The sequence below is a fragment of the Pagrus pagrus genome, assembly GCF_965226575.1.
Source record: "Pagrus pagrus genome assembly, chromosome: 18".
Taxonomy (NCBI): Eukaryota; Metazoa; Chordata; class Actinopteri; order Spariformes; family Sparidae; genus Pagrus; species Pagrus pagrus.
Window position 1 is genome coordinate 20,703,856 of NC_140202.1, and position 13,706 is coordinate 20,717,561.

At 40.9% G+C, this 13,706-nt stretch overlaps 1 protein-coding gene across 2 annotated transcripts in view; it reads right to left on the bottom strand.

Annotated features, from left to right (window-relative positions):
- Window positions 1–4,952: 4,952 nt before the first annotated feature.
- The window catches only part of fndc3ba (fibronectin type III domain containing 3Ba), a 96,344-nt gene continuing 87,590 nt past the window's right edge, over window positions 4,953–13,706 (bottom strand). For both annotated transcript variants that reach the window (XM_084381819.1, XM_084381820.1), the window contains 3 exons: window positions 12,008–12,174; window positions 10,578–10,705; window positions 4,953–9,746 (listed from right to left, as the gene is read on the bottom strand). In XM_084381819.1, coding sequence (XP_084237945.1) covers window positions 9,435–9,746; window positions 10,578–10,705; window positions 12,008–12,174 — 607 coding nt within the window. In that variant the 3' untranslated portion in view covers window positions 4,953–9,434. The remainder of the gene's footprint in view (window positions 9,747–10,577; window positions 10,706–12,007; window positions 12,175–13,706) is intronic.

Consider the following 13,706-nt stretch of genomic DNA (forward strand, 5'->3'; position numbering starts at 1 on the left):
TCCTCACACGCTCCTTAGTAAATACTCTCATTTTTGTGTACTTTATAGTAAAGTGATACCGTGTGTGTGTGTGTGTGTGTTTGTTTGTTTGTCTGTGTGTGCGAGAGAGAGAGAGAAAGAGAGAGAGAGAGAATGTGCATGTGTGTATTGTGTGTCAAGCCTTTGGATGTAAAAGTACTATGTTACTGTAATTCTTGACATGCTGAATGCCCTGTATCTTGGAAATTCAAGTCCATGCTGTGTCGATGCTGCCAACAAAAGGCCAATGTGGTTGGTGTACAGTCCTTGGGATGAAGAGAAAAAAAAAAATTCCAGTGCAGCCATGTACTGTACGCGGTGAGTTTCAACTTAAAGGTTGGAGTTTGGTACATGTGAGCCACAAAGCCAGCACATTTTTAGGGATTGTGAGACAATTTACTGAATGCAAACATTTCCAAGATATGTAACGCTTTGTCTCTGTTTTTTTTTTGTAAGTATACTTTGTGATCATCATTATTAAAGCTGCAGCCTCTTATTACTTAAGAGAAATCATCTGGAATAAACAATGTACATAAGGAGGGTCAGAGAAGTGCTTGACATTTATCAGTTCGGTGCATCAGACAAAGAAAGCTGATTGGTGTTTGTAAAAATCAAAATGTCAGTGGCCATAAACACCTCAGCTTTCTGCACCGTTGACACATTGTTGATTTCAGCCATCTCAGGTGTAGTGATGTATGTTACCTTCATGTAACCTGCAGCACGGGGCCTTTTCTGTTCTATACAAAATGGACTTATTTGTGGTTCCAGACAGTCATACAAAATATGTAGCAGAATTTTCATTCTGTCATTTGCAAAGTTCAACTTTGGTAAGTTATGAAAACAGTTGTGTAGGTTGAGTAACTATTTTATTTTATTTTTTTTATCATACACACCCACTCGTCAGAATAAATGTTAACAGTGTATGTTTCTGCAAACCATGGATATGTTGAAACTATCTTTTGACGACACCATGCTTCTGCTCTGGTTAGGTTTAGGCACAAAAAACCCTTTGTTAGGTTTTGGGAAAGGTTTTGTTTTGGTCGCCACTAACACAGCTGGAGATGTCTCAAGGTCTCCTTAAAAATATCCAGTGATGTCACGCTTACAAATGTTGAAACCCAGTCTTGAACTGCAGTCAAAGGCTTGGCTGCCATCAGGTAATAAACATGTAATATGAGGTGAAATGAGGTGTCAATATGGAACGTTGCCTACATTATTACACTTACAAATATGAACATATCAGTGGTTTGTAGGAACAATATCTGTCAACATTTTATCCTCGCAACTGGGCAGGATTGTTAGTCATCTGCTGCCAACTGTTCGGTGTCAACAGGCAAATTGACTTCCTCTGTGGTCAAATGAAACATGCACAATGTGAGTTATATTACTTCTCTTCATAATTGATCTGCTAGAAGTTTTTATTTTTTAAATAGTTTCAAATGAAGATGATGGTGAGACATGCATGTGGGCCCAGAAACAATTTTCGTGGGTGATTCTGCAGTGCATGATGCTGTGTGAACACTTTATAATAACCATCATTAATAAATGGTATATTTAGAGTTAATCAAACTTTACTTAGTAGTTATTTTACTTTCTAACAAACAATAAAATGCTTTATAAATCATTTAAAAGCAATTGTAGAGGTTTATAAACATAAATAACATTTATAGATGAACCACACAGTATTTATTAACCAGTAACAGTACCGTATTATAAACGTCATTTGCAACTTTACAATAAAAAATTGCTTAATAAATGTTTATAAAGCATTTTATTGTTTGCAGTGAAATAACCATTGTGTGCCAAAGGATTCAACCTTAAAATAGCCTTTGTAAAATAATGCAACATATGGAAAAGTTAGAGTGTAACATGCGCCCTGGACAAAGAGGATCAGTGAGCTGTCTATAAGTGATGATGTAATGCTTGCTTTGACTTGTAAATAGATGCTTTGTGATGCTACCCACTCGAAGCCGTACACTCAGATGGTTTCAGCCGTCCAAATCACCGCAGCAGCCTCCACTGACATGCACTGGATTTCAAAAACATGGCCCTCCAGGCTCTGAAGAATGTACCTCTGTCAATTAATGTTTCTGACTGTACATACTGATGTCATAGCATACTATTTATTAATCTACAGGATGTATACTTAATTAAAAGAGTAAAAATTTGATTCATGTTTTTTGTTTTTTGAAGATGTCTGTAAATGGATCCTGCTGGTGTTGATGATAAAGTCTTGTAAAAGTAAAAAAAAAAAAAAAAAAAAAGGGAGCGAGAAACTGAATTTCTCTTTGCTTTTCTGTTGTAAACCATAATTATATTTTTCATGCGAGCTGGCACACACTTGACAATCAGGTAGCTTTTTGTCGCCAAGAGGTACAAGATGCAAATTGCAAACAGAGAAGTTTGTGAAACTAGCACACCACGTGTTACACCTTTAGTAAACATCATTGAAGTGAAGTCTGAGAGACACATACCGTACCTTGAAAAGCCCTGTAATCTTTTCCCCATGTGACCCTGCAATTCTCCGTTATATAATGTCAGTCTCAGTGGGATGTAACACCAGTCGGTTGGTCGCAATCTTAACACAGCAGTGTTTTCTCTGTCATCTCTGCTGCCGTTGTATTTATGTGACAACAAGCCACAAAACAACCAGCTCTGCCCTTATGTACCTCACAGGGTTCAAAGCACCCGGCAGTCATCTCTGAGGTAACCTCACATACCTGATGAAAACACTTAAGAGTGCCTGTGAAACATTCTGAGTACGAACAGTTTAGCGGAAAATGGAAAAGTATGTGCGAGTGTGCCCTCACTCAACCAAGACCCTTGAAACAATTATAAAATCCGAAGCGAATAAATTTAATAAAAGCTGGGTTGGTATCTCACAGAAGATGGTCAGTGGGCGGATGATAGGTGAGGACAAGAAGAGGTGTAAAATAACAAGGATGGGGACAAGAGGTCCCTATTCAGAATAACTGTGCAATGAAAACAGACAATGAAACAAAAGGTGAGAGAAGAGAGGTTTAATCAATGAGTCAGACATCATGATAGTTTATCCAGGTGTGGGCTGTGCAGTGGAGAGTGAATAAATTACTGTTTGATGAAGAGGAGGAGAACGGGACTAAAGGAGTCTATCAGTGTGGGTGTGTGCTGTCAGATGGGTAATCCTGGGACAAAATCTTATCAAATCAGGGTCCGTTGTCCTCCTAATTTGTGTAAGGTAAGGCCACAATAGTGGGTCACAAGATGGTTGTGGAGAAAATAATGAAATGACATATTTTGGACTGGAGGAATAGCTTCTCTGAAGCTTCTCCTCATCTGAATCAAGGGTCTAAGAGCAGAGGGTATTGCATGCTGTCCATACTGTAAAGCCCCTTGAGGCAAATTGAGATTTGTGATATTGGGCTACATAAATAAAAATTGACTTGACCTAAACCCACTTGAGTGCTTCATCCTTCAGCTTTATTCGTCCTGCAGTGCACTGTCTGGAAGAGTGAGTTAATCTGGGGACACTGCTTACGGTGCACTGCCTCAACACAGGGGTTATCTTATTATTATTGAAAAAAGATCAAGGTAAGCTGCTCCCGCCTGTCTAATCTTTCAAATTAGACACATCTTTAATCAAACCTGTGTGGTTGCACCACAAAAAACTAACATAAAAGGTCAAAAGACTAATATTCCCTGCTGTCCTGGGTCGCTGCAGGGCTGAGGGAGAGTAGAGTGTGCAGAGTTGCCCTTGGGGACAGCAGAGGATAATAGTGTGTGTGATATACTCCTCCAAGCTACCTGGCAAAACACAACGGAGGCCGCTGGAAAGTAAATCTAGCACTGACACACCTCCACACAGACACAATTCACTATTAAATTCTGTCTGACACACTTTGCTATTTGGCAACTTGAAGAATTACACCTGTTCTGAGAGATAATTAATCATAATTTAAACGCTCATATTGTTAATATTGATTGATGCCCCGCTGTGTTTACAACAGTACATAAAGGTGTACTTGATGGGAGCAGAATAATCATTCTTTATTAAATCTTGAGGATAAAAATCCATGCCTTACACAACCTGCAAATTAATTTATTCATCACAGATACTGGCTGTACTGCGAGTTTGCTTATCAAAAATCTGCCTATTTAGCTATTGTGTAACACAGATTCTAGTGTGTTTATATGTAGAAAAGTGACCCATACAATAGTACGGTAACTTTTTATGATAACCATCATTAATAAATGGTAAAATTTTTGTTAATTAAACTGTAGTTATTAGTAGTTTCACTGTTAATAAACAATGAGATACTTTTTAATCCATTTATTATATATTAAGCGATTGTAAAGGTTTATAAACAGCAATTGCAACTTTATAATGGCCAGCCAAATAATGTTTATAGATTAACTACACAGTATTTATTAACCATTTATAAAGTACTATGAGATCAGTAGCAACTTTACAATAAACAATTGTTTAATAAATGTTTTATAAAGCATTTAAAGCAACATTATGTAGAAATTGGCATTTTGTGCAGTTTGGCATCCTCCATAGTTTCTGAGTGTAACACCACTGTAGTAAATACAAATCCCTGGTCTGTAACAATTTGTCAGACGTAATGTAGGTGTTAACTACAAACAAAACTCATAATAACAATATTACGTGTTGAAACCTAAAGTCATGTATGTAACGCTGTGATCCTACCCTCTCACTGACGTTACACAGTGCAGAAACAAGTGATACTGGGGCAGAGTGGCTGAGAGAGAGACACCATTCACCCTATTGCAAGACCCTGAACCATCAACATGACTTTGAAGCCGTTATCTTAAGGAAGAAAAGTCACATAATGTTGCTTTAATTACCTACAATATGTATGAAGTGTGTATATGTATGTAGAAGTGTTGATGAGTAATGAGACACACAATAAAACACACACGTGGAATCAAAGTCAGAAAAAAAATCAAAACATTTATTGGGCATAAATATATTATATATACGCTACCGATACAGTTACGTCTTACATACATAGGGTAGTATTTGCAAAAATCTATACATTAAAATTGATATGGCAGTTTCTTTTATATAATGCATATGAAATTGTCTAACATTTACAATACAAGAAGAAATGCATGAATTTCTTTTCTTTTTTTTTTCTCAATTCGTAGACCATGACAACATTGGAATGTTTGCTTTTAAATCGTGAGGTAAAAATACGTTTCTTTTTTTGTCTCGCTTAAAAAATAGTTAAATACCTGTGAGTCTCTGTATGTTTGTCAAATCGCCAAATTCTCAGTCAAAATCTCTACTTACTGTAAAACGTACAAAACATAACCAAAAAAAAAAAAAAAAAAAAAAAGAAATTAAAAGAAGAAAATAAACTGATCAGAAGGCACAGACGTGGGGTTGCTGGGCAAACAAACTGTCTCTCGTTTCTTGATATACCCGCCAAATGTGCAGGACCTGCAGGGTGTGTGGGTGGGGGTCGGGGGCGGGGTGTCTATAAAAATCACCAGCATTTTTTTAAAAATAACAAAACAAAAAACAACAAAGCACATAAAGGGAGTACCCTGCCCACTAAAGCACAGCCTTTCAGTCAACACTTGCGTCAACCTCGGACTATACAACACTAACACGACTGGCCCGAGCTCAGCCAAACACGCGAGGCGAACCTCGGCTCTCCCTCTGGGGCGTTAAGGCTTAAAAAAGGGGAATAAAGGGGGGGCCGTGGGTGGGCAACATCACAAATGGGGGTTTAAGGACAGGACAACTCACACGTCACCTGTCGACTACGTAGCAACAGGCCAGGTAGACACCGTGAGCACATCTGAGAGAGGCACCGTGCTCCCGTATGAACTGTACTTCCTTTGTTGCCGTAGTTTGCATTCTACAGGGAGCAGGGCGCCGTTTGAGGAGCACAGAACCGTGCTCCAGTAATGCCAATGTCACAGTGACGCCAACGACAGAATAATGCCAAATGAATGTAACAGACGGCGTTGGCAGTAGTGTTTGGAACGGAGCGAAGGACCTCGCGTCTCCTCTCGCTCCCATTAACCTCATCAAGACTAATTCTCGGCATAAAAAAAGTGCTTCAACTCTGTTAGTCATAATGTATTACCATCTCATTCTATAGCTCTATAGATATCTCTGTATATCATCTCTTAGCAAAATACTGGATACAAAATACTCACTACTGCTATACCAGCACTAGCAAGGAATCGTCAATATTATTATTGTCATCATCTGCCTGAAATCATCGTATGATTGTTTTTGCCTTTTTTTCTTCTTTTTTTTTTTAGACCTTTCCGTGTGAAATCAGGTTGTGTTACTCTCCTCCACAAGGGGCTACACATCTCAAAATGGCACATTTTGCTTTACAAAACAAAATAATAAAAAGATAATATGAAAAGAAGCATAATCACAGATCAAGTTAATGTTTTTTTTTTTTCCTTTTGAGAGAATAATAATAACAATAATAATAATCGTAATGCTGTGTCGTTACAGAAGAACATCACAGAACCCTTTAGACGACTGCGAAACGCGACATCTAGTGGACACGAGAAGCCTGCACTTTGGCAATAAAAACAGTAAAAAGATATCAGAAGCTTCATTATAACACTAATCAGAAACAAACAAAAAAAAAAAAAGCCAAAGGCAGCGACGTTTATCCCAATACAGATGATTCGACCCTAAGGCCCGGCTTTGCTACATGTCTCTCTAAGCATTACAAGAACTGCTCGGCTGTGCACGGCCGTAACAGGAGATGAAACAAAAAAACAGAGAAAAAAAAAAACACATAGGCATTTGGTTACATGTTTGAAACGGCAATGATAACTGCAATGCATGGACTGATGAGCTACAGGTTCCCAACAGCTGTAAGAGAAATACTTAAAGGGTTACTGAGATAAGGAATGCTGGCCTTAATCATACAATCTAACATACATCCATAAAAAAAAAAAAAAAAACAGAAAAAAAATTAAAAAGAAAAAAAAAACATGCTACAAGGAAAAAATTAGTATATAACTACACTTGTCTCTTAATCTTTAACAATAAATAAATGAAGATTGCACTGTAATTGGCATGTAAAGTACTGTATGCAAATATATAGTATAAATAAAACCTAGAAAAGAACTCTACCTTAACTTTCCCATCAACTTTGGCAAAGGTATTTTGAGCTAGTAAACCACTTTGCTTACTGACATACAGGAGCAAGGCACAGCAAAGACAGAGGACAAGATACAGCATCAAAAATAAAATGAAGGAGAGAGATAAAAAAAAAGAGGAAGGGAGGAGGGGGACAGAGAGAAACAGATGACTACGTTACGATGACGATGGTGACAGCGATGGGGATGACAGGATTAGATCTCCCCTCTGTAAGGCCTTATCCCTGAGGTACGTTACAGGCTGCCAATCAGAGCTGAGCGGCGGGGCTTAACTACCGCCTCGCCCCTCTTCCAAAACCCGCCTTTCCCACCTGATCCTTCTTCCCCCTGCACCCCACCTGACAGAAGTAGACAGTGTCACACATTAATCATGCAGGTCAGGGTGACTTCTTTGGATCGTCAGGGTTGTGTATTGGGCTGTACCTTGGCTTTGTTTTTCGGGGGGTTGGGGTAACTGGGGGTTTCGGGAGTCAGGCGGGAGGTCGGAGGGGGGCTGTTACATGTGTCAGAATGCCCTGTTCTGTTGAGTTGTGTTCTGTCAAAGGCTTGTTTGGTTAGTGAACATTAGTTCAAGTCCCCCGGAGAACATTGTTTGTCTGAGGAGAGACCACAGACTTGCTACTGCTCTGATTACATGTCAATAAAGCACCTTTTAATAGAGAGAGAGAGAGAGAGAGAGAGAGAAGAAAGAGGGAAGAGGGAAGAGGGAGAGGATGGATCGAAAGCGAGAGAAGGAGCAGCCAGAGCAAAAGGTAATTACAGATAATTATGGGCAGGAGAGGAGAAAAGAGAAGTCTTCAAATGTATCGATTCACAGACGAGGAGAGACTACAGCTTCAGCATTGCTCTGGCCGGCGGCTGGCTAAATGTCACGGGGTGGGGGGGGGGTAAAGCTCAAGCTAACTCCTAATGGCTTTCCTTGTTAACACACACACACACAGCTCTGAGAAAGGGCGGCTAGCTGGCAGGCTGTTAGCACCTCTGGGTCTGTGACGCTACGGGCATACGGCTACTAAAGCTACAGATAAATAGGCTGGAGCAATGGTACTTGAGATGGTAGAACACGGAAGGACCGACTGAGGGACCAATGAAAATGCTCAGCACAGCCCTTTCCCAGCCAATCACGATCCCAGCCAGTTTATGCCCAACATTCGTATACCTACAAAGGTTCATATTCTGATCCGAGACCAGTGTTTTAAGGGCTCCTTCTGACCTCAGAGCTGCTGTTTGTGAGCACCTAGAGTCGACTCCTCCCCTTACACACTGTAGTTCACACCTTACATTGCCATCACTTATATTACATCACTTCTATAGCATCATATATATTTGTTATAATATATATATATTTATATTGTGTGTATATATATTAGATTACTGGTTTTCCATTCTTTCTTAGATATAATAAAATCACAGGATAGCAGCATCTTACACCACACATGAATTGCATCACTTTGGTAGCTGAGTGAGTGAGTGAGTGAGTGAGTGAGTGAGTGAGTGAGTCAGTGAGTGATTGAATGTTAAAAGCTGAGCAGATATGTGATTGGAGGAAATGTGTGTTTCTCACTGTCCTTGCATGAGTGTAATGTATGTGTGTGTGTGAGTGTGAATTTTTGAACGTGTGCATTGTGTCTTTGTCAGTCTGCATTGTGAGAGCAGGTGCAGATTGCATGAATCGACCGACAGCCTGTCGAGCAGTAACAAAACTGAATAATAAGGTATGAACGGCTAAAGCTTCGAAGGCCTACATTGGAATATGGCTGAAATGAATAAAGACTGCAGCAGAAAAAAAAATGTAAAATTACACATTAAAAAAACAACAAAACAAAAAAAAAAGTAAGGCAATGACCGTCAAGAAATATACACGTTCTCTAATCGTTTAGATATGTGTTTTTAAAAAATACAAAATAAAAACATGCAAGTCAGTCTGAGGAGCAACTGCTTCGCTCACAGCTATTTTAAGGCTTGATTATCAGTTTTCTTTCCCAACCGAGGTACAGCTAAGACAAGGCTGCCCTCGACAGAAATCCTTAACGAATGAGACAGACAATGATACAAAGACAACAGAGACGTAGAGAGAAATGAGACCGAACTGAGTGAAGGAACAAGGTGAGGAAAGCCAGAATCGATACTTTGACTATAAAAAAAAACAAAAAAATAAAACATACATAGTCTTAGAAGTATATCTCAAGTGTTTGTTTTTGATTTCATTCGGTTCTTTCATAGACTCTGTGATTTTTGCTTTCTCTTTCTATCCTATAGTTAAAATTCCCTCACTTCATGAAGAAGTACTGTAGCAAGCAGGCGATGAGGATGGAGAAGCCCGCGAACACGCACACGATGAGCGCGGCGAAGCGCTCGTCGCTGGAGATCAGGCCCGACCCTTTGCCCGCTTCCACGGCGCACTGCTCTCCCGACGACGCCGCCTCCTGGCGCCGCAGCGTGAACAAGGAGGAGGGGCTCAGTGGTCCGCACAGTTCCTGGCACGAATCCTGGCAGCGGCGGCAGGCGCCCACGCGGAAACGATAGTCTGTGTTGCCCTGGAGACCAGTGATTTGGAACAAGCCCTCCTCTCCCTTAAAAACCTGCGAGGGGAGAGAAAGATGAAGTTGAAGCACCTGGAGGTTACCTGATGATCCATCAATAATTTTGTCAGCCGTACAGTGTCACGTCATGATGCTCTTCAGGAGTTTTCTTCCATTTTTTCCCGCACTAAAGTTGAATTAGTTGAATTAGTTTTATTTATTGAATAAACTCTCGAAGGATAAAAGCATTGTGTGCTGTAAAGATTGAAAAGCTCCAATCTGACAAGCAGCATTGACGGCTGACGTATGTGCACATAATGAAACAAGCAAATAGGTATCTCACAGCCCCGCGTGCACACATGCGCTTTTGTCGGCTGGTGGGTATCAGCAGTTCTTCCCTCGATCCATTCAGTAATTCAATAACAGGGAGTAAAACAGCCCTGAAGACAAATGTCTTTTTGTCTGCAGTCCGCTCACCAGCGCTCATCGCTCCGGCTGCCAGCCTCCGAGCGCGGCCAAAATCTTTTTTTTTTTCCGCTTGTTTCCGTGTTGTGATTCTCATTAAAATCATTCAATACCATTCAATAGATTCTGCTGCGCTGCGGATTACCTGGAATTTCAGCAGATCCCTCAGTGTGGGTAAGATGTAGTGAGAGTCTGTGTGTGTGTGTGTTTCAGTCTTTTGTGTGGGCATCAATGCAAACTGAATTTTTCTCCCCCTCTGGGAGATTAAACGAATATCCTCCCCAGCTCCACTTCCAAGAAAATATGAATGAAGCAAATAATTAAAGAGGGGCTCTCGACTACAAACACACCGGAGCTCTCCACACTACCCTCATATTGCCTGTGTGTGTGTGTGTGTGTGTGTGAGCACGTGAGTGTGACACGAACCTGTTTGTATTCTGACTCGCGTCCCACCAGCACCTGGAGCACGTAGCTCACAGGGTCTCCCCTCATTGGTGGGATGGTCTCCCATGTGATCTCACACATGTTCCCCTCCAGCTGGTGCACTCTGGGAGCTGATGGAATGAATGGCATCAAAAACATGATTTCAGAAATAGAACAGAAAAAGGAAATGCAATGTGGAACAAATATTTGGGCCCGCTAAAAATATATTCAACCTCAACAGGAAGTTCTCCTGAAATGAATAAACCCTTTGGTACCACAAGAATGCATCCAGAAGGATATTTCTAACCACCTTTTTATGAGTAAATACTAACATCCGTCTTCCTCACAGAATCTAATGCCTCAGATCAGCAGTAATGGTTGCAGTCATGATAATGATTCTCTCTGATTAATAATTGTTTTGCAAAGCTATAATATCCTCGGGAGATAATTCAATTTAACAGCGGATATAACACAACAACAACAAATTCTGATCACATTTATTGCTGTGCTAAATATTGCGCACATTTTCCAATCTCTAACCAGGGACCTATTCATTGATTGGTCTCAAATCCGCCTGCTCTTTATTGTTTTTAAATGAGAGCTGATTTCTAGAGCAAACCTTTGGACAGAGCGCAGACGCAGCTAACAGTTTCACAGAAGCTTTTTCGGGCCCTTAAGGCTGTTATTTTCCCACTTGCAGATACTGTGCTGCAAATTCACAGCCTCGCAGTCATACCCATATTTCCGGTTATATCACCTGCGAATATACTCTGTGATTATTGAAGCTATAATAAGCCACCGCCGCCTCTGAGTTGACAGCAAACAGCACATACTGGAGACAATAATCAAGCAAGGCTACAGTAAACATGCCAACTCTCAACAGCCAAACAGAAACAAATTTAATGACTTTTTTTTTTGTTTAGCCTGTTAAAGTATCACCAGTTTAACTCCTTAATTGCTGGAGCTAGTTAACAGCTCTTCATATGTTAAAATGTACCCTAACTATTAATGCATTTCTGCAGGGATGATGCTTTTCTGTAGGCTAACATCAACCTGATTTTGGATTAGAGCAGAATATAATCTCGCTGAGTCTCCGTGTTCGGCGTAATGATGTTTAATGTCGCCGACAACCTCTGTAGTCTCATTTAACCACTTAGCAACCACCCTCTTGAAGACACATTAGCACTTTTTGATGTATTGTAGATTGGAAGAGGAATACACAACAATTTATTAACCCTGTGTTAGCCAGTGAGCTTTTTTCAGGTATTCAACTGAAAACCCATTCAAAACACCTATTGACTTAGAGACAAAATACTAACTAATTCCAGGTTTTAGGACTCTTCTTACATCAGTAAATTAAAACTGGTTGCATAACACAAACTTTTCCTTGTCTAGAGACTAGTTATGTACAAATGTTTCCTTGGTCATTTTACCTTTGAGGGCAGGGGGGACAGACTTGGTGGTGCAGAAGGTGTGTGTGTCAGAGAAAGGTCCCTCCCCGGCATCGCTGATGGCCTGTATTCTGAAGCTGTAGCTGCTGGACTCGGTCAATCGCTGGACCTTGTAGGTGTGGCTGGGACCGCGGTAGATCGTCACAAACCTGGAGAGAGAACATAACAGAGAGTAAGGCACGGGAAATGAATCACAAATCGAGAGGGAAATCTGTGAAGGCGAGGACGGGAAGAGGAAGTGAGTCAAAAACAAGGGAGATGGTGAGGAGTGGGGTGAAGGTGAGAGAAAGGAGTGATGGGGCTATGTATAGAATAGATAAAGGGAGAGATGTGGTGATAGAGAAACCACTTCTCAAGCAGTGAGGGATGATTACACTGATCAGTGAAACCAGTTTCAGGGACTGATTCACACTCTGTTCAGGATCGGATTGATTCATTTTCCTGGACTTCCCATGACTCACCACAGCAAGCATTACCAGCTAACAAACTCTTGCTACTTCTAATATTGGTCCTAATTTGATCACTACAGGGTTTATTCACCTCTTGCTAACTCTTAAAACACGCTGCATCGCCCTTGGTTTGGCATTAGATGCCTTGTCCTCAGAAATAAGCAGCTGAAACCTTGAAAAGAAACAGGAATGCTGGCGAGAAACTCTTCTGGAGTACATCTTAACAAAGATAGCGGTGATTTATGAACACATAGGATGAATACTGACAGGCCAGAGTCACAAATCTGATATAAACGAGCAGCAAAAACAGTTTCTGGCTGGCAAGATCGACAGATTGATGGAGCGAAGGAGACATGATAAGTGAGCGAATGAGTGGATCGGAGAGAAATGGGGATTTGAGGTGAAAAGGGGTTATTTATTCTGCAATCGGTTTTTCTGCACAATCAGGTGAAAGTCTGGGTGAGAGCGGAAAGAAAGTTATAGGAGGGAATAGAGAAAGACAAAGGTGACGGGGGCAAGTGGGAAGATAGGAGGCAGTGACGGAGGAAGTAAGTCAGAGGAGGGTATGAAGGAGAGGTGGCTGGTAATTATAAGAGTGGAGGAGACAATGATGGAGGATTTGCTGCAAGGGGAAAGAGGAGGGAGCGAGAGAGAAAGAAGAGATGAGAGAGGTCATGGTTTAGTGGAAGGCTATAACTCCAGATGAGCTCTTTATGCAGCTGCACTAGAAAAGTGATGCATTTCTCTGGCTGATATACGATGTTGTTAATCCTTTGCCAGGCCTTACAGTTAACACCCAGCGCTGGTTAAATTAGTTCAGCGGCTGCGGTGCAAACGCTACGTGCATCCGAGTCTCCCCTTGTTTGCTCTCCCGGCTAACATCCACGTGGCCGAGAAATTAGTCATTTTTATGTTTGTGCAGTAAATACATCAGCTTTTCCACTATCATAATTTTCCATCATAAAAGTAATTAACACTCGGCAGGGCCCAGATAATAAACACACGCGCACACACACACACACACACACACACACACACAACCACCAGGCCACAGTTAATGAGATGAACTGCACCCTTGGTCCGGAGCCAAACAGCCGACAAATTAACCACAACAAGGAGCAGGAGAGGGCAGAAAGGGAGATGTTAGGAGCAGACAAGCAAGGACATGCTATTGTTTTTCTAGCCACTTTCCTGTACTCAAACTGGAATTTCTTCTTCTGACATCACAAAAT